Source organism: Poecilia formosa, unplaced genomic scaffold (assembly GCF_000485575.1).
Source record: "Poecilia formosa unplaced genomic scaffold, Poecilia_formosa-5.1.2 Scaffold494, whole genome shotgun sequence".
NCBI lineage: Eukaryota > Metazoa > Chordata > Actinopteri > Cyprinodontiformes > Poeciliidae > Poecilia > Poecilia formosa.
The window spans coordinates 195,906-217,863 of record NW_006800433.1 but is presented as its reverse complement, the minus strand read 5'-3'; the positions used below and the strand labels follow the sequence as shown (position 1 = coordinate 217,863).

Genomic DNA, 21,958 nt, shown 5'->3' with positions numbered 1-21,958 from the left:
CTTGACATTAACCAAGAAATCATTACTGATATAAATTTGTTATAAAAGTATTACTGATTGCACTTTAAAAATTAGGTAACTTTATGTTATTAAAGGTAAAGTTTAAACAGTAATGATTTCTTGGTTAATGTCAAGTTGTCATAAAGACATTTTGAATAATGTCAACTTTGTATTAAAAGTGTCATAATTTACCGAATGACGCTTTATGACAACAGTCATAAATATTCATGAAGGCTTATTCATGTTCATGACAGGTGTTATGTCATGTTTATGACAGTGTCATGTCAGTCTTATTCAACCCCCTTCAAATAAAGTGTTACCTTTTTGCCTGACTGAATGGAAAACGTCGATGAACTTTACAAACCAATCATTTTTATTCAGTCACACCTCAGTCATCCTCCAAATTTGAGTCTGAACTTTGACCTTCCCTTGGTGTCCATGATGCTGAAACTGAACAGCTGCATTAGACACAAGTCGACTTTATTTACTACTTAGTAAAGATTCACCAGTTGCATGTTTCTGACTGATCCACCAGGATATTAAAAGTCCTGAGCTGCCAATTCTGATTTTGGCCAATACCAATTTATTTTTTATCTGAAACGTTGCTAAACATGGCAAGAAAGTTGATGAGTTGCCAACAGTGAGGGTGATTATTGTTAACTCCAAAAATATAGACATGACCTGGTGGGCCAGTCTGTCAGTCAGACCTCTGTCACAGCAGAGCACAAGAGGATAGTGGTTGATTGAAAGACCTTTGCAGAAATAAATAGAAATTGATGAACAAGATCGGCTTCATGTGTAAAAATGGGCAGATCACCAATTTCCCAAAATTAAGAAAATCGGCCAGCTGATAAATCGGTGCACTCCTACTACCTGGCTGACTTCTGTCGGATTTGATTCAAGTTTAACAGAGTAAGTGGGGCTGAAAACAACACATCTTTGGGCTTTTCATTTGAAAAGAATGTTAAAAACTTATCATATTCCTTCTCAATTGTGCACTGCTTTGTGTTGGTCTGCCTCATATGATCCTTATTAAATACATGAAAGTTTGAGGTTATAACCTGATAGAATGTGAAAGAGCTCAGGATCTGCAGAGCGAGCAGCAGCAGCGTCTGGCTCAGAGACGGCCATCCAGATGCGTGTGTGCGTGTGTGTGTGTGTGTGTGTGTGTGTGTGCGCGTGTGTGTGTGTGTGTGTGCGTGTGTGTGTGTGTGTGTGTGGGTGGGTGGGTGCATGCAGGTCATGAGTCTCTTCTGTGTGTCGGTGGTGTGCTCCGTCCCCCAGGTCGGGGTTGTGGGGGTCCGTGGGGGTGGCGGAGGGTCACGGCTCGGTGCACCCATCTGCTGCAGCTGGCCACGAGGACGGAGATGATCAGGCTATTAGCGGCACATGCTGCCCGAGGAGGCTGGCTGAACACAGCAGCTGGCGGCACAAACCGGAGCAGTCTAGCAGACATAATTCAATCCTCTCCATCTTCCTCATTAAACGTCCCGTAGATCCACGACTTTTCCGCTCAATTTAAACCGTTACTTGGTACTTTTTTCGTGAGGGTCGGTGAAGTTGCCCGTAATAGTTCCCTTACCCTGCAGCAGGAAGCTGTCATGTCACTGTGAGCTAGTTGGGGAAAACAAGAGAACTTCAGAGGAGGAATCGACTAAAAAAAAAATGTAATCACAGTAGGTGTGTGATTAATCGCGATTATTCTCAGTGCCCGGAGTAACTGTGGAGGGGTTTTTAGCAGAAAGCGATAAGAAAGTGAACGCTGCAGGTCTGAAAGAAGCCCCTCTCCTCCACAGGGCTGGCTGTGTGAGCTGCTTCGATGGAAGGAAAACCCCAGCCCCGAGAACCGCACCCTGTGGGACAACCTGTGCACCATCCGGAGGTTCCTGGCGCTGCCGCAGGCCGACAGGGACCTGGCCTATGAAGAGGAGTCCCGACACCATCACAGCGAACGGCTGCACACCGTCCTCCACCTGCCGCAGGACGCTCAGGTAAGCTCTCCTCACTGCGTGGATGGACAGGCTGGTTGGCTCCGGATCAGGCAGCAAACGCTGGAATATTCATTTCTGATTGGTTGAACCTCTTGAACTCTGAGTGGTTCTGAGACGAAACACCCATTTATACCGACTGGACTGGAAGAGAAACCAGGGTTGTAATGGTTTTGGGTTTTCCAGTTTTATTTCATTCTGACTTTTTTTTTTGTCTAATTCAGTTAGTTTTTAAAGTGTTTGCTTGTTTAGTTTAGTTTAGTTTAGTTCAGTTTAGTTTGTATTAGTCATAGCAGTAGTTTTAGTTTATTTCATAATTTGACCTTTTTGAATTCTGCACCAAAAGAGTAACCAAAGTATTGGGATTATTTATTCACCGATTGGTTATTGAATATTACGCAGAAGATAAAAAATGAACTTTATTGTTGAACAACCAGCTGACTGTCTTATAACAACTTTTACTGTTTTTTTTTTGTTGTTTTTTTTTGCGGAGTACCATGAGGAGGAACTGCTTAAACTGCTTATGTGGAGGGGAAAAAAATCACATTAGTTTAGTATCTCTATGATTTCAGAATGTGTTAGGATGTAGTTCCAGTCAGTTATAGGTTTTCCCCATGAATAAAGATTTTTGATTTTGTGAGTTAACACACAAAATCTCAATGTCAGGATTTCTTTCTTATCTCATTAGTTTTAGTTCACTGTAACTTTGCTGCCATCTTGTTTTTCCTCCATGTCTCTCTTCAGCGCCTCCTTTGGATTTTATTTTTTTTTCCTCTGGATGTGTCCACCGTCACGCAGCTCATTTGTCATTATTACCCTCATATTTATTCTGCATGGGGGCCGTTTGATCTCATGCACATGTGTTTGTGTGTCCCTGCGTGCCCCTCTGGAGCCAAGAATAAACAGTGTTGCTGGGTGGTGTGGCATCAGAGGAAATGCCCCATTAGTTTATGAGGAGGGCGGGGGCAAGGGGGGATCGATGCAGGATGCATGCTAACATGTCAGCCTCGTTCGTTGCTGCGACCCTCCCACTCACACACAACATGGAGATCACTCACTTTCTCCCACCGAAGACCCTCCTCATCCTCAGCAAACAGACCAGCCAAGACATTTTAACACCAACCTGCATGGATGAATTTGAAATCAGCTCTGAACGTAGCGTGAAGGGAGTGAATGAAGCCACATAGCCGGAGCAGTAACTGACTGGATGATTCTGCTGCTGCAAAAAGGGTGGAGTTAAAAATAAGTTTATTCTTCTCCCCACGCCTTTGAACGTGTAAAAATTATTAGAAGTTACTCTTGTTCTTTTGCTTTCTTCTTTAAAATGTGTTTTCTTTATATACAACTTTGTTTTAGGACTGCGTCTAACGATTTTAGCAAGTGATTCATTTATCGGTTATTCTGACGAGTAATCGGATCAAGAAAATTGCGGATTTTTCATTTATTTTTGTACATTTGAAATGCATAAGAAAATGCAAATCAACAAATAACTAGACATTTTATTGCATTGAATGCAGAAATAACATTCCTTTAGTGATCATTTGATGCAAAGAAACAACCTGCAGCTAAAAATATCCTTCTAACATCAACATGTAAAAAGCTCAGCCTGGACATGAATAAGTGTCCACCTGTTTATCTTTAGGATTAACTGATTAATAAATGTACTGTAAAAGATGCTTTATAGGAGATTTTTATTTAAAAATTTGAACTAGGTGAAGCTTAAAATGCCACTTGACCAGTCTTGGGTAGAACAGATTTACAGACAATTTTTTTTTTTTCTTTTATATATATTTCCATCATATCCATCACAAGTGGAAAACATTCAAGGCAGCTGCCAGTTTTCTCAAACCCAACTCTACCTGTAGAATAGCTGCATAAGCATCAAGCATGGTGGTTGAGGGGTGTTGATGTGGGCCTACATCCATTGAGTCAATCACAAAATGTTCTTGAAGCCAAACTTGTCCAGAGTCGATGTAAAAAAAAAAGAAGCTAAAAAGCAAATAGCATCACAAACAGAACAGTGATCCCAAACATAACCGCATATCTACAACAAAACCTGGAAATAATGAGTCCTGCAATAGACTAAAACTTTTATAAAATGCTAAAACTGGAAGAAATATGTTCCTTAGCAAACATGCTGCAAGAAAGAAAGGACTAGGATTCTAGAAAGTCACACAGAGGAACTTATTATTCATGAAGACGGTTCTACCAGGACGAATATCTTTGTATCTCCATGAAACACCAACATTTTAAGATTTCAGCGTCTCAAATCAAGCGTCTCATCATGCAGATCGCAGCGCCGTTCGCTCCATCCATCTGTTTTATACGTCTGTAGAAACTGTTGTGCAAGAGATCAGTATCCAGCCACCGTCACTGAGATCAGTCATCGTGTTGTGATGATGATAAAGAACAGGTCTGGGCAAGTCGCTCCATCCTGACAAAAAAAAACAAAAAACAAACAAACAAACAAAAATCGTCAGGACTTATCAGATTCCCTCCTTTCTCCCTCCCAAGTCTCAAAAAAGTCAAACCACCACAGAGCCGCGTCCAACAGAAAGACGTGTCACTTCCTTTGTCATGGATCTCAGTATAGATGGAAAGGTTGTTGGTTAGCCTGAGTCCAGCTTTATATGTGTTTAACTCATGAATCCATCCGATCTCCAGTAGATCGTTATTCCACATGCACCGGTTCACTTTTTACACTTCTGATACGATACCGATATCTGAGGTTTAGTATCGGCTGATATCGGTATGATTCGGAAAAACAGTGAATTGACTTAAAGCATTTCTTTTTTAAACACAGACATTAATGTAGTGAATTTCTAATTTATTTGATAACTGTGCACCAGGACAGCACAACGAACTACACCAACAGCTTCACAAGCTTGGTCAAACATGGAAAAACTACACAACTTTGATTTGTTCAGTCAGCTCAGTCGATCAATCAATCAATCAATCAGTGTTTATTTATGCAGCACATTTCAGCAGCAAGGCAGTGCCTCACATAGTAAAACCACAAAGTATTAAATTAGGAGGATAGCATCCAATTTAAAATAAATAATAAAGAAACGGCAACTGATAAAAACAATGTAAAAGTTATACAGCGACAAGTCTTCTTTCAAATGCTTCAGGAAGTGAAATGAAAAATTCTGCATATAATGTAAAATAAATAATAAAGTATGACACAAAGCATAGAATCAGACTGAATAGATGTGCCCTTGTGGATCAGGCATGTTGTTACGATAGATCTAGAATTTCTTTCAGTATCAGAACTGGTACAGATATTAGTATCGCATCGTCTCGACCACAAACTACAAACCAAAAACAGGCAGATGCTCAAACATCACATCTTCTGATCCAGACGCTCAGCATTGCTGTACCGTCCTCTGCCTCTTCTGTAGTTCAAAGTCCAAAGTGACGCTCTTGCCATGAATTAATGAGGAACGAGATCTGTGTGTGGGTGGGTGTGTGTTCCACTGCGGGCCCCACATTGGCCCCATGTTTCACACAGCCTGGTACTGATCCTGGGTGGTTCCGGTGTTCTGCGCCGAGGCAGATCCACATAAAAAATGAAAGCGCCGCTGCGACTCTGAGGTGAAGCTCCGCACCGCTGAAGTGTGTGTCTGAACAGACCCAGGTGTTCGGTGTGAGACGGTCCTGTGCGTCGGGGGGCTTTGAGGAATCACTGCCTGCCAGAGTGTGTGTGTCAGGTCTGCAGGTGCTGCGTGTCGGTGCGGCATCACGATTCTCCAGAAACCGCCTCCACAGCCCTCACAGCAGCAACGTTCGTCCCGCTGCCAGTGTGGTAAAGTCTGCCCTCATAAATAATTTCTCTTTTGATTTTTGCTCCATTTATTTTTATTTCTTTACTCCAGTTGCGCTGCTGTTTATGTGCGTGACCTCTTGTTGTGGAAGAGAAACTCAGAAGTAACAGACTAGAAAAAGAAAAGGCAGCATCTATGAGTCTCACTTCAGTGGGAAGGTGTGCTTCAGAAGACGAGGGATTTCCTGCATACATTTCCATAATTACTCAAAAGTTATTTTAGAAATATGCTGACTTTACACAATAAAAAAAAAAGGGGGCGGGGGGGCATGACCACAGGGGTTGCTGGTGGGGGGCGGGGCCCTGGATAGCCACCCTGTCTGCTCACCACTACCCAAGCTGTCAGTTTGTTCATATCATATCTTTTTTTAGGACATTACATATTAATGAACATTTTCATTTAAATACGTCATATTGGAGCCAAGTGACTAATATTCATCTCTTGTCTCTTCAGCAGGTCGATGTACAGGGTGTTTAATAATAATAATGATAAAAACAGCCTCAGATTACTGCACCAAAAAAATGTCATGAAGTGGAAAATGGGAAAATGAAACAGTTGTTTGTAATTTGTAGACTATAAGGTTTCAATCATTTTGACTTTAAGCAGATAAGTAAGTTGAATAGACTTAGCATAGCGGTGCTAAAGACAGAGTTGTATACAGTTAAGCTGCGCTAAGCTAAACAGGCTAATTGAGTGACAAGAAAAATGATCCATTGTAACAAACAAATCTACTGCACAGATTTCACAAGCTAAACAGCTTCATGTGCTTTATTTTGGGTAAATAAATAGTTTTGTTGCTGAAGTTTTTCCCCGCTGTTCATTGTGATGTAAGACCGCAGATCGTGTACATGAAATGACGATTTTAATGTGCCGCCCTAAGAAAAAATATGTATATAATTATAATTAGATCACACAACATATTAACAGTTTTCCTCATAAACCCCACATCCAGGTTAACAAACAGCAAAAGTATTAAATCTCATTTAAAAAAAAAAAAGCTAAAGTATGAAACTAAACGTCGGGAAGCATGTGAATTGGAAACATATTGCATGAAAGCACGACTACATCAGACGGGAAGAAACAAAGTGGTTAAACCAACAGGACTAGCGGCAGCCATGTTGAAGGTCTTCAACTCAAACACGCGGATGCTTCACTTCAGTGTTACTGTTTAGCTGAGCTGAACTATGACCACAATGCACACTTGTTATGTTTCTCTGTAAATCTCTGATGATTTTACATGACAGATGATTAACAAAGCTATTAAAACGTCAGCTCATTGCAGTTTATTGTGGCCACAGCACTGGTGATGGACTTTAGCTGGGTGGAGGCTGTGAATTAAATCTCTTTCCTATATGTAGATAAGATGTTCTGATAAAAAAAAAGGCCTTTAATATTGTGTGAGTTTATACAGTGGGCTATATTCTTATGCTGCTGGAACATGTTGGTCTCTTTCCTGGAACCTTTTGACTTATAGAAATAAAAAAAAAAGAAAAGAAAAAGAAAAAACTCCTGGTTCCTGCAAATTACAGTTGCAGAAAATAAATCAATGTGTTATTATAATCAATGGACACAACTTTATAGGAAAGCAAGTTCAAATGAATTCTGATTGAAGTGAGTGTTTTTCTCTTTGATTTATATTTATAACAAATTGTGCATTGATAGAGTTCAGAACATCAACACTAACAGATTCATAAGTGAAACAAAAGAAACCTTCCCGATGTGAAAATGCAAAAAAACCCAACAAAAACAATGTTAAACATTACCTTTTGACTTATTATTACAGGGCTTAAACTCCAACTGGAACTTATTGAACACCAGGTAGGATATTTGACAACATTCATGAATGACCATCAGGCGTTGTAAAGTACAGATTATGACCCTGTTGACTTCCCGTAGCTCACAGAAAAACCTAAAAACCTTTTAACTTCACTGACTGAGAACGAGCCGCTGAAGGGTTGACGCTACGTCGCTTTTGTTTGGGTGTTTCATTACTGCTTAGTTTTATTGATTGATTTTTATATAGATTTTTTTTACATAGATTTATATATAGATTTCATATAGATGCATTGTTGTGTATTTATTTGATCTATTTTTAATTGCTACATTTTTATTGTTGCTGTTACTTTTCGCTCTTTGTACGGTGTCCTTGAGTGCCAGAAAGGCGCCTTTGAAATAAAATGTATTATTTATTATTATTATTATTTCATTGCGACTTTATGTTTGACTAATTCAGTTAGATTTGATTAGTTTTTAGAGTGCGTGCTAGTTTTTATTACATAGTAAAAGTGAAATATTGCTTAGTTTTAGTCTGTAGTAGTAGTTTTAGTTGTTTCATTCTTCATTTTCAGGTGCAGGATTCGAAAAGGTCAAAGTATTGCATTGTGATTATGAATACATCGATCGAGTGATGAACACTCAACAGGAGATTCCAGCTTCAGATTCAGATGCAGTTACTGTTGGACAACCAGCTTCTAAAAACGTTTGCTGTCGCCATTTTGTGGACTAAGTTCCAGCAGGAGGAGAACCGTAATTTATTGATGGCTGACAGAATCTGCTGGTGTGGAGGAAAAAAACAAAACAATTTCACATCCGTTCAAAAAGCTAATAAATAGATTCATAAACACCAAAGCAAAGAATATCATGTATAATTTAAGCGTGTTTTACTTTTATAAACACACAATAAAGTTTCATTTAGCTATACTTTTCCCCATTAATTACTATTTTGTTTTTGTTTTTTTTTGTGTGTTTTTTTTTTTCAGTTAACAAAAATGTTTTCTCACTTTCAGTTTTTGTTATTTTGTTAGTTTTAGTTAACAGTAGCAACCCTTCGGGTTTTCTCTTTATCTGCTAATTTTCTGTTGTGACCTTCTCACTAGACGCTACACTTTTATTTGGGAAAATGTGTTAGGGACTGGAAAGCATTGATTTTTACAAGATTTCCTTCTCCTAAAATATTGGTGTAATGTCTGCACACCTATTAACAGCTTCAATTTAGCATGTGGGGGGGTTTTTTGGGGTTTTTTTAAAGAAAATGCAGGTTCTATAATTTGGATCTTTGGTTACTGCATCTTATCATTTATGTTTTCCATTTGAGGATGGAGTGTTGACGCCGTGTGTGTGTGTGTGTGTGTGTGTGTGCGTTGTGTCCGTGCTTGCCTCGGTGTGTTTGCCTCAGCGCTGTACCCCGGTGGCCTCTCGCTCTGCTGCAGGGTGGAGTCTGGGCTTTTTGGTGAACCACAATTAAGTTAATTCTTTAATTGCAGATAAATGGAATGAATACCACACACAGCTAGAGACATGAAAAGGACAATGCAGCAAAGCCTCGCATGCGGAGCGCACATACGCAGCATACGGGATGGAGACCCACACCAGCCTGCTTATGATTTTTAATCAGAGAAACTGTGTGTGATGTCAATAAAACAGGATGTGGTTTAGTCCGGACTACGACAGAGAGACAGACGAAAAGATAGAGACTGAAACAGGCCTAGACAGACAGACAGACGGAGGATCTGGGGAAAATGAAGCAAAAATTAACAGCGAAGGTGAAGTCATGCCAAAAACTAAGAGAAAAGTGACCCCCCCCCCTTCCTTCTCCCCTCATTATATATTTATTTCTGTGTTAATGGTGTCTCTGGTGGTCACACACTCCCCCCTCCCCACTCCACCCCTACAAACACACACTCACACATCCAGGCAGGCAGAAACACAGGGAGCGTTAGCTGCTCTGGAGGACCTGAGCTCATTAAGAAAGAGATAAATGTTTCATGTTCCATAATTCTTTCATAGTTCTGCGTCGAAATTTGCCTTGATTTACGTTTAAAAGAAAACTTTCTCATTTCACTGCAGAGCACTCAGAATGCTGCCAGGAGGACAGGAAGGTGTGTGTGTCTCTGTGTGTGTGTGTGTGAGTTACGGGGAGTAGAGGAATGGGGAAAAAAAGGGATTTAAAGAAGGAGAGATGGCCTCACCACAAAGTCCCAGGTCTCTGTGGTTTGATTGGCTTGATCTAAAAGTGACATTGAATTATTTTTCTTTTTTTTTTAGGCATCTTAGAAGCAACACTTTGAAACTCCAGGGGAGTCTGATTAGTCCGGAGGTTCATGAGTGCTGTCTGTTCTGATTGTCCCGCAATTGTTCCTGAGAGTGAAGTAAAGGTACAAAACAGACCTCAGAACCAAGAACAACATGGACCTAGTCAAGTTTCTTTAGATTAATCAGATGATACACAAGCAGACTCAGGAGTAAGTCTTACATCTTCTCAGTAAAGATGTAATGTGGGAGAGAGAACCCACATATGCTCCATGCAGAAAGACCGGGGCTGGGAATTGAACCCAGAACCTTCTTGCTGCAAGGCAACAGCTCTACCAACTGCACCACTGTGCAGCCCGCAGAAATAACTTGTTTCATAAATCTCAAAATGTGGTAGAGTTGTCCTGCTATGGTGTGACCATTCTTTTGGTGTATTTGTTGTTGCTACAACGCCTAGCTAGTGTTATCCACATAACAATCACTGACAGAAAAAAATTGGTAAGATTTTGATCTGAATCAACCTCCATAAGTGGTAATACCAGTTATCCAAAATGGAATATTTTTCTGTCACTTGTCCGTTTCTGGATCATTCTGGTCATCAGAGAAGTCCATCCAGATGCTGCCATGTTAACTTTCGCTCAGATTATTTATGTTGCCAGTCACTCTCTTTAAATGAAGCCTGACCCACCTTCTCCTGTAGGTCACGCGAAGGCAATGTAGAAAACTCAGATGACAAAATATAATATTTGCATATCAAATAAGCCTCTCTGTGGCCCTTCCCTTGTGCCTGTTCTCAGTCTCACTCAGTTCAACAGCAGACAAGGAGTTTGTGTCTGCATGTGTGTGAAACACAGCAAAGAAAAAGGAACAAAGACAGAATGTTTTGCAACTGTGACTCAGATCCTATTGTTTCTGTTAGCGTTTAGTTTCTTCATGTTACCACTTTAAAACGACCTTCTCTTCAGGCTGGCCAGCAACGTCTCAACAAGACTGACCTGTTTAAAGGTGAAGGTTAGGTGCTTGTGGAGCAGCATTTTTGGCATTTCATGAAAAAAGACAAAACACGCGTTGAACAGTTTGCATTCTTCAGATATTGTGGCTAACCGACCATTAGCCACTAGCATTGTTGAAATTAGCATCTGCTTCAGGGCCTCCTCCTAGTGCTGGTTCTTTAATATCTAACTGCATTTGAGATGAAAATCAAACAGTGCTACTCCAGTACTACTTCCTTTCTTTCTTCAGAGTAAAAGTTAATAGACAAGGAATACAGTAAGGAACAAAGGGTTATATCCTGAGGTCTGATGAAATTACAATGGCGTCTTTGCCAGTAATGTCAAGCGATATATTTGTAGGAAGATTCGGGAAGCTTTGAAGTCTGAAGACAACATCATGTGGTTTGGATGTGACAACTTGGTGGTGTGTGGGAGTTTGTGGGTGTTGAAAATACTAAAAAAAAAAAAAAATATGTGGCCGAATGACCAAAAACAGGAATGTTTAGTCTAATTTAAAGTCATACAGAGACACAAACTGTTATGTCTGTGGCCGTAGGTCTCCATGTAGTTGTCGTGGGTTCGATTCCCAGTGCAGGGCTGTTTGCTGCATGTCTTCTCTCTCTCCATCTTGTTTCCTGTTCAATAATGCATCTAGTTGCAAAAAAGGTTGTTTTTTTTATGATAAATGCACACATGAACTGGAATTTCAGTAAATTGTTGGTCAGAAGTTGGTGAATTATTTTTCTAACTTAAGGCCTGCATAAATACTATTTATTATTAAATTTGTCTTTGTTAAAACAGGAACATGAAGGTAAAACCTCATGAAAGTGAGGAAAACATGAACGGCTTGTGCCACGGGCGTGTGCGATTCTCTTTTTTTAACCAAATGAACATTTTACATTCCTCTGAGCTTTGAGCATGAGGCTTTTTTTTTTCCTGAAGTGATTACAGTGGATCTTCTTGTAGCTCTGATCTTTCTTTGGCCTTTGCTGCAGAGGTTTGGAAACCAAAACCATGATCTTTACATAACCTTAACACAATAGTTTTTATTCCTAAACTTAAACAGAGTTTGCCTGTGTGGATGACAGATCAGTAAACAGTCATCCTGTGAGTCAGTTTTCCGACTAACAAATGCCTTTTTTAAAGTCTGAAACATGTTTTTCTCATTTTTTGGGGGGGGCAGGAAAAAAAGGATCAGAAAATGTTTAACAAAGCAACCAGATTCAGAGGTCCTGTCCCCCCGGCCGTCCCGTTGCTCGGCTACGCGTTTAGCTAGCTGTGTCAGCGCAGTGTGTCGACCTCAGTGACACGAGGCTCTCGCTTTTTTCAGTTTCTAATTAAATCTACCAGAGAGCAGACATGTTTAATAGTTTTCACCTGGTTTTCGTGTCCCCACGTTTAAACTTTTACCCCATAAACTGTGCAGATTTTCTCTATAACACAACACACACACACACACACACACACACACACACACACACACACACACACACACACACACACACGGCTTTTACAGGTAGCCGTACATATTGAACCTTATCGTCTTTCATAATGTTATAAAATCTAAGTTTGACATATTTTAGTGGAATTTTGTGCTATAGATGAAATGTTTCTGAGGAAAACTTGCACACACACACGCACACACGCACTTGAAAAGCTGAAAAACGTATGATATAGAAATTTCATACCAGTCGATATGAATAATTATTGATTCGTTTTTGTTTTTTTTGCTTTAAATATCTGAAATACTGACAACTGGTGGCGTGACCTCTCCCGTTTCATCCACATTTTTCTCTCCACGCCATTGTTTCTTATGTTTTCAGCAGTTATGAGTCACGGTGGCGAAACCTGAAGCTGCTGCTGCGCAAGTTACTCAATAGGTTGTTGCTAGGTAACCAAAGAGTGAGTTTCTGCCTGCCACCAAGCTTGTTGAGCTCGCTGTGAGAGGTTGAGCAGCTAAAGCCTTTCCTCTGCCTACATCTCCCAGAATGCTGTGCGGTTCTGGTTTGGATTTCAGTGAAATTACTGAAAACTCTACCAGACGGATTATCTAGGATTTAATAGAAGTACGTTTTTCCATGGTCTAGACGATGATGGAATCTAATTTACAGCAATAATACTAAAAGTTAAAGTTATGGTATTCTACATATAATCACCTTCATAAAAATATGTAATTTTTTGCCAAAGTTGTTTTTTTTTTTTTTTTTATTTTTTGCCTACAGAGGTGGTGTTTCTGTTTGGTTTTTTTCCCCCAAAATAACATTTGGCAAAAAAGAGAGACTTTGCCCAATATTTTAGGAACGTGATGATATTGAATATTTTATCAGATTTATTCTCCAGTGCGAGCTGCTTCTGTACTTTTTACAGGAATTTCTTACATAAAAGTTCAGTGGGGGACACAAATGAAGATGCAAAAAGCCCTGCAGGATAAGATGAGTTTCAGGAGCAGTGCTAGGGTTCCTGGAAGTCGTGGAGGATTCTTAGTTTTATCGACACTTCGAGTAACGTGGTGGATCCCGGTTGGCATGGCAGCAGCGCCCCGTCTCACTCCCGTCCTGAACCAGGAGTCAGGGGAGAGTCGGAGTGAAGGAGGAGACGGGGGTGTCTTTAGAGCGGGGCTCGCTGCGCTCTGCTCTCTAACATCATCATTAGCTGAGGGAGACCAGACCTCACCGCCGATGCATGCCTGCGTGTGTGTGTGTGTGTCCGTGTGTGTGGCCATTGATCCAACGAGTCCCCACATGTCAGCACGAATAAGCAGAGAAGTGATGAAGACGTAGGGACGAGGGCTGGCGGGTCGCGGTGCATTTCACCATCCTCTCCATGATTTACCCTCAATTAAGCTATTAAGTGTCTGGGTTAGCTGCAGCGGTGGGGGGCATGTGGATGTGTGGTCCTCATTAAGGCGAAGAAACACATCTTCTTTTTCATGCCTCATGCCTTTAACTGTCTCTGTTCTGCTCTTGGCCTCGCCTGCATTCTTCAAGCCTGTTTTTAGACGTTTGAGGGAGCAAAACAAAACAAAATCTGCATTATGGAAGGAGGAAAGAAAGGAGGGAAAAGAAAGGAGTGAATTCCTGTAAACTGGTCATTCCCTTCCCCCGGAATATAAAGCCCCCGCGAATAAAGTGGAGCAGTTTCATGGTCTGGCCGGCCCACAGTATTATTTAAGTAATACCCTGTTATTATTGAAGAGAGAGGGAGAAACGCGAAGGACTATTATCTTTATGTGGGTCCTTTAATTTTAATGTGCCACAGATTTATAGCTGGGCATTCCAGTGGGGACGCCCCTCCCTGCTCTTTAAGGCAGCGGGGCGGGCCGGGACCACAAGGCTCTCACAACAGCCACTACCTTCTGACAAACAACCAGAATCCCCAACATCCCTCCCAACACTTCATCCTGGCCTCCTCACAGCTGTCAAACAGCCTCAGCTGCTCCTGACAGCCAGCACACCTACCCCTCCGAACCCCCCCTCTAATACTCCTCTACCGCTCCCCCAGCCTCGCCCCTCGGAGGCTACGGGTTAAACGCTGCTAAACATTGAGCTGCTTCAGTCCTAACCCAGATTACTGAATAATCTGAGTTGATAAAAACACCTTTGGTGTGGAGTATGAGAAGTGAGAAACCTGCTTTTGAAATCATTTTCTAAGGCTGAACAAGAATCCTTCTGATCTTTAAAGCTTTTATTTTAAAGAATATGTTTTTTACAAGTTTGTAAAAACTGTCACCTTGTTGTAATACGAAGCAGATAATCTGAAAAGATCTCAACCGCCTCTCTGAGTGGCTGTTGACTCCCGGTCAAAAGCAACCAATCAGAGCCAGGAGGAGGGGCTTAGTGCTGTCAGTCAACTTTGTGTACGCGCTGCTAAATGTGCTAATGGTGGGGAAACAACTCACCGCTACAGGAAAACCGTTTATCCGCTGTCATCAGTGGACATGCTAACTACATTAGCTGGGAATGAGCAGCACCACACAGAGGATGATTGACAGCCCCGAGACGCACATCCTGACTGAATGGTCGTTTCTAGTTAGAAGGCAAAGAAGCTCAATTTTTTTCCACATATTATCTTCCTCATACCATCCTGTCTCAATCTTGCTCAGAGGTTAAACTCTGACCTTTCTGCCTAGAAGTTTCAGGTTTTCTACATTTCTGGGTTTGGTTCTGGTATTCTGCTTTCCAAACATTAACATGTTTCTCATTTTTATCCGTTATGACCACATCTCACTTCTAACTGCTGGGAAAATACGACAACGTTAATAAAAATCTTACATTTTGTTTTGAAAGGTCTTTCATTCTTACTATCTCACATGTATCTGCAGCTCAGACAGCTGCAGATACAGCTAATGCTGATGTACACATCATTATTTTGTATGATTGTCCTTGAACACCCTTTCCCCTCGTCCGTCCTCAGAGTTTCTGAATGAGCGGGTTAAATAGTGATGGGGCTGCAAGACGCTTCCTGGCGGACCGCTGGTTGGTGTTTCACTACAGCTAATCTTACACACATTAGGTCAAAGGTTTACTGGACAGAGAGGCGTTTAAATGCAGCCCTGGAGCCGGTTAATGGTGCTTGACGCTTCGGAGCTGTGAAACACTTGTTCTCACCTTTTGTTCACCCTGCAGCCCTGACTACTGTGTACCAGAGGAGGGACAGTTAATGGATGTTTTATAAGATGGATTGCATCACAGCGTGTTCCACATTTTCTCAAAACATGTCATTTGATCTTGGAATTAAACCCATGTGATTTTCCTTTTACTAAATGGATTTCTGGTTGGGTTTTTGATCAGGGGTCACTGTGCCCCGTTAATCAGCTCTACTTTCTTTCTCGCCAGGCACTTCACAGGCCACCCCCGCTTCCGGTAAAGGAGCACCACTTGTCTCCAATGCGCGAAGAGCCGCTGCCCGCCCAAGCGAATGAGGAGAGGTCGCAGAACGTGGGAGTTGGAGCAGCAGGCGGATGTCCTCCTGCTGCGGCCAGCAGCGCCGGCTGCAACAAGAAGCCACGATCACGCACTAAGGTACAGTCACTAAAAGACCCTTTGGCTCAGCTGACATCTTGTGGTAGGGGTCACACCATGAATATCTGGTGCGACAAACCAAAACAAAATGGCTCCTTCTCAAGGAAGGAGAGTGTTAGCGTATTTCCCAGAGTATAAGTCACATTAGCCAAAGGCTACATCATGAAGAGGAAACAAATGGTTACATTGTGTTCAGATGCTTTTCAACAAGCTCACAAGAACTTTTGACTTCGGCATGGAGGTCTGGTAGCAGTTTGTGACGCACCGATGACCCTCCGCTAAAATAGAAGGGTCAGGAACAGTGGAACTTTGCTAGTGAAGTGCGCAGCAGGGTGGAGCGGAGACGCATTCAGTGTAAATCCGGTGTGATAGAGAGACTTCTATATTCATCTCCTTGGCAACTACAGGACATGGCCTCACTGTTCACTAGCCCTCTAAGTACCCAGTTGTGGACTTAGTCCTCCATTTTGTTTTCAGCCCTCGATTAACTTCCTTCCTTAGACTTCCTTTGATCAAGTCTAAGGAAGGACTTGACGGTTCATGTCCGTCAGTATGAATTAACCTTTAACGCATCAGTCAAAAACTACGTCATGAAGAGGACAGAGACATACATAAGTCGCAGGACAAGCCAAACTATGAAAAACTTGTGACTTTTTTAAACGCACAGATAGTGCTATAATGCAGCTTAGATCAAAGGAGTGGTCTTCTGTTTGAACGGCCTGTTTAAAGTCTGTGTTTAAATCCAGTAGAGAATCGATGGCAAGATTTGAAAATTGATGCTGATAGATACTCTGTCCAGTCTGACTGAAACTGAGGTATTTAGCAAAGAAAACTGGGCAGAACTCACAGATGATAGTTGAAGCAGACATACTTCAAAAGGTCTGCTCTTTACTTTCTGTATAAAATGTTCAAAACCTTTTTATTTTTCCATTCACTTTAATACAATATAATATAACTTTGGTTACAACACTTTGTAGTCATTTCAACAAAATGCTAAAATACAAGCATGAGGTAGTCGGCAAGGCCAGTGGTGAAGACTTGATTTGCACTTCGGCAGTTCCCAACAGCAGGAGTTCTGACACAAAACTCCTGCTGACAGCCCGAAATCTCAAGGTTCACAGCAATTTTATGCCCTGACAACTTTTCATACAGTGAATTCTGCACTCCTTTGTATCGGTCTGTCTCATAAAATGTGAAAACTGATTGGTTCTTCCTGTTTGAATCTGCCGTTTCCTTCCAGATTTCCTTAGAGGCCCTGGCCATACTGCAGAGCTTCATCCAGGATGTGGGCCTGTACCCGGACCAGGAGGCCATCCACACCCTGTCCGCGCAGCTCGACCTGCCCAAGCACACCATCATCAAGTTTTTCCAGAACCAGCGCTACCACGTCAAGCACCACGGCCGCCTCAAGGAGCTGGGCGAGGGGGCGGCGGCCAGCGGTGGCGTCGACGTCAGCGAGTACAGGGACGAGGAGCTGCTGTCCGGCTCCGAGGACCCGGAGTCCAGCGAGGACGGGGCCGAGGAGATCTACCAGACGGCAGAGGGGAGCAGCGGCAGCACGGGGGGGCTGAACCAGCCCCCGACCTCCTCTAGCTCCACCCCCAGTCAGTTGTCCTCCGGTAACAGTGTCGCTCTGGAGGAAGGCAAGGACAAGGGGCCCGGCCGGCTTGGTGGTCCTCTGGTTCCGGGCGGCTCCTCCTCATCCAGTCCTCAACAGCAGACTGACTACCAGAGGTAGAAACCGAGCGACATCGCCAGATCAGGACAAAACTGGAGAAGAAGACTCTGGGAAGCTGTCATGGCAGCAGCAAAGCGACGGTGTGAGGCGTGGATGTCCGTGACGACACACTGATCTGAGATCCCACTCGTACATGACTCAAACAGTTCATCGTGACAATCTCCCATCTGTGGAATTTGTGAATTTACCTCAGAAACAGACTGCAGGTTTTGTTAGGTGCGGTTTGTGTAACTGTGACCAAATGACCACAGAACCGTTTTATCATTCCCCTCCCCCCACCCCCGTCCCGTCTGATTTTTAAGACCTTCGCTGCTCAAGCAGAAACAGTCACGCAACTTCTCTGCCACAAAGGGAAGTTCCTCCTCCTCCTGATCACTGAAGTCTGAGCACACCTCACCGGGAAAGTCCTCACCTGACTGTCAGGTTCTCTCCCCTCAGAGGCGACGGGAACCTGAGGCTTTCATCCGTCCTCAGGAGACGGTGACGTTGCTTTCGCCTGCCTGAGAATGCACACAGACAAGCTTTAATTTGCCGAGGGAGGAGGTCAAAGGAGACTCCAGAGCCCCCGGTAGTCCTGTCTAGCACTTACAGTTCACACGGACTCACTGCTGTTAGGGGCGACCTTCTGCTCTCCCCGAGGGACAGTCGGGCCTGACCCACCTTCCTGGCTCCACCCGTCAACGTGTGGTGGAAGGGGAAAAAAAAAAGAAAAACGTACCCAGAAGGTTTAAAGACAGAGCCTAGATGTTCAGCAACCAAACAATCAGTCACTTTATGTGCGGTAGTCATCCCTCCTCCCCTCCCTGCCCACAGCCCCTGTGTTTCACCACACCTACCCGCACTTAAACGTCACCAAGCCTATTTATTGCTATCTTTATCCATGATTATTATTATCATTATTTTTATTATTGTTGTTATTATGGTTAGAATTGCTGTCACTGCGTGCTATTTCTAGGTTTTATTTCCATGGTTTGAAGCGGCGGTTTCCAGAACTGGGCGGCTGTGTGGACAAAAGACAGTAAAAGTTTCGGTTCCGCCGTCAAAAATGGGGGACGAGAAAAAAAAAAAAAAAGAAACGTCAGCGAGGCTGGACAAAAATAAAGAGAGGCAGTTACTGATGTTACTGGGTAAAATGAAAATGTCCTGTCATGTTGTGTTATGCCATTTTTTTTTATTAGCTGTGCTCCCCTTCCCCTCTCCAAAAACATAGGAAAGACTTCTTGGAAGGAAAGTATCCAGAGTGCTTCTTTTTTGCTGCAGTTGATGACAATCTACTTTTTTGAGCTCTTAAAGAAAAGTGGCAGGTTTAACTCTGTTGTTAGCTTTTAATGTTTGTAAATACCCAAAAATGGGATAAATTGTTGTTTTTTTTGTTTGGTTTTTTTTTTCTGAGTGTTTTTAAAAATTTTGAGCCAGTTCGGAGAGACGGAGGACTCAGTGAAAACTTTCAACAAGGCTATTTAAAAAAAAAGTCACACACACACACACACACACACGCTCTTCTTATTTGATGTCTGGTGCAGTCGTGTAAGCGTTCTGTATGTTTGAAATACTAGCGTGGATACCGTCCGGTTCGACGATGGTGATTGGCTGCTGCCCAGCGAGCTGCCTGTCCAGTCAGTGCTCTGTGTGATGATGATGATGATGATGTTGTTGTGTTCTTCTATGTGACAGGAATCAGGGTTAGACTCCAGTAAGGAAATCTTTGTCCATAAATGTTGAAGTGAATTAAAAATTTGTGCATTCAAAACTGGTTTGTTGTTGTGATCTCCATCACGGGGCAGCACACACACACACACACACACACACAAGCACACACACGATGCAGGACAAACGACCGTGCACACACACTCACACCTAAGGGTGACTTGCGGTATTCAGTCAACCTAAAAGTCGCCCATGCATGCAGAGGGAGAACATGCAAACGCCACACAGAACAGAAAGACTCCAGGCTGGGATTCAAACCCACCAATCTGCTGACATTAATCATTTAATATTAACACATAAATAAGTAAAGCTGGAAGTCAAACCTGGATAAAGAAATCATATTTACTGATGTAAACAAGAAGAGCTTCTTTTTTTTTTAGCAGAGTCGTGCAAAAGTGATCTACCTGTTACATATTTATTCTGTTTCTCTTTTTCTTTTTTCGTCCTTCACTATTTCCACTCATCAGGCAGCTGTATGTAATATAAAGGATAATCCAATAAAATTAAAAAGCGTTTTCAGATTATTTAATTCATTAAGGGGAAAAAAAGATATCCAAACCAACCTGGTCCTGTGGGAAAAAGTAATCGCTCCCTAACATATGGTTGTTTTGCTCCGAGCAGCAACAACTTCAAACATTTAAAATCAGTTAATTAGTTTTTATTTTACTTTGAGGGAATTTCCACTCACTCTTCTTTTTTTCAGAATTTCAGCTTAAGAACATTCCACCGCATCACAATTCAAAGTGGTTTAATTTCAGGTTGTAGAAAAGCCTGGTCAATGTTGTAGACTTTGACTAGGCTATTCTACAGTCTTCATTCTGCTGTGTTTCGTCCCACTCGGAGGTGGACTTGATGCTCTTTCTATCAGTGTTTTGAACAACGCAACCTACAAGGACTTTAGTCTAAAGTCACAATCATTTCTCCTTTTCCAAACTACAAACACGTTTTACATATTCTTAATCATATTAAATTAAAACCAAACTCTGTTCATATAATTCAATTTACAGAGCAATCACTTTAAAGTGTGGTCAAAAAGACAAATCCGTGTGTATAGATATTGTTACATAGAAACCCATTAAGTCCATTTCTGCTGCAAACACAATCCGATTCATTCCAATAAACTGAAAGCATAATCATATTCTAATCCAGTTCCATGCAGTAACTCCATATTATAACATCCAACTCATCTGATCTGGGATGTTTATGTTTATGGAGAGACTTTAATCCCAAATGACAGAAAAAAACAAAAAAACAGCAAAGTTAGTATTGAAGCTAACAATTAGCTTTTTAAAAGAAAAACGACCAGGATGGCTCTGTCAGCAGTAACATAGGACTAGAGGGAACTGTTGATCTGATGCTGCAGCAGAAGGGAGACAGATGAAGACAGATAGTTCACTTTCTGCAGCGTAGGTCATCGCACCATCATGGAATAGTAAATGTAGAGCCTGCTATGCCTCGAGTGAGGTGTTGACAATGTTAGCCAAAACCTTTGATGACCAGGGTGACCCAGCAATCCTCTATGAAAATGTTCAAAAAGGTTTGTAGAGTTGGGCTGCGTTCACACCGCAGCCTGAAGTGACCCACATCTGATTCCTTTGACCTCATGTACGCCTGATGTATCTGATCTGTTCACGACTGTCTGAACAACACAGATCGGACTTTTCAAATGCGACCCAGGACACTTGGATATGTGTCCCTAAAGCCGATGCATTTCTGATCTTTTCAGATGTGACCTGAGTCTGAACAGCCAGGCCACATTTACACATAAATGTCTCTATTGTGCAGACATGCTCCGCCATTGGCATCCATGCTCACTTCCACAACCACTGAGCACGCTCTCTATGTGTGAGTGGCTCTTGTGTCCTCCACTCCAACACTTCTAGGTTGTTTGCAGTTTATTAGGAGATCACATACATTACAAGTCGCAGGGGGAAATCTTGGTCGGAGATGATGTGTTTTGATCAATGACAGCATGTCAGAGACAGTTTGAGATTCATGTGCAGAGCCTTTGGGAAATCCTGTGGCAAAGAGAAGTGTGACCAAGTCAGGATATATTCACTAAGGAGAGAAGTACGAATAGAACAGTGAGTGCGGACGAAGGGATACCCTGGTTGACAGTGTCAAATGTAAGCGAAATATGATGAGAACAAGTAGAGCAGGAGTTATCTATGCAAGAGAGACCGGTCTTTGCAGCAATACAGAAAAACCTCCAGCAGAACCAGAACCAGGCCCAGTGTGGCTGGAAAAGCACTGAAAGAACTTTAAGAAGGATTGCAGAGAGCTTCACTCCAACTCGGTCCGCACAAAGTTAGCAACAGTGCTGCTGGATCTTTAGCCCACAATGTGGAGATGTGTGAGGAGAAGATGCATGGTGTAAAAAAGTCACAGCTCAGGAGGGACACTTCTATTTCCAGTCAGGAGAAAAGTAAGACAGGACATGTTGAATGTCTAAAACATGACCAGCTCCAGATGCATCCTGACGCCGAGCTGCAACAAGAAAACAATTTACCCGACAGCTTCATTATGACAGTCACTTGCACCAGTGGAATAAACACATTTCAAGCTGACTGTGTAATGAGCTTGAGGTGTCTGGAGGTGTTTAACCTGCCGCCGGGGGCCGGATCAGGCATTCTGCGGCTCTATATGCCCATCTTGACTC

General features: G+C 42.2%; 1 protein-coding gene across 4 annotated transcripts in view; it reads left to right on the top strand.

Annotated features, from left to right (window-relative positions):
• Positions 1–19,063, top strand: part of satb2 (SATB homeobox 2) — a 63,582-nt gene extending 44,519 nt beyond the window's left edge. For 2 of the 4 annotated variants that reach the window (XM_007578852.2, XM_007578851.2), the window contains exons 12-14: positions 1,797–1,991; positions 15,648–15,854; positions 17,095–19,063. In XM_007578852.2, the coding sequence (XP_007578914.1) occupies positions 1,797–1,991; positions 15,648–15,854; positions 17,095–17,592 (900 nt within the window). In that variant the 3' untranslated portion in view covers positions 17,593–19,063. The remainder of the gene's footprint in view (positions 1–1,796; positions 1,992–15,647; positions 15,855–17,094) is intronic. The other 2 variants (XM_007578850.2, XM_007578849.2) reach the window with 1 other exon arrangement.
• Positions 19,064–21,958: the final 2,895 nt, after the last annotated feature.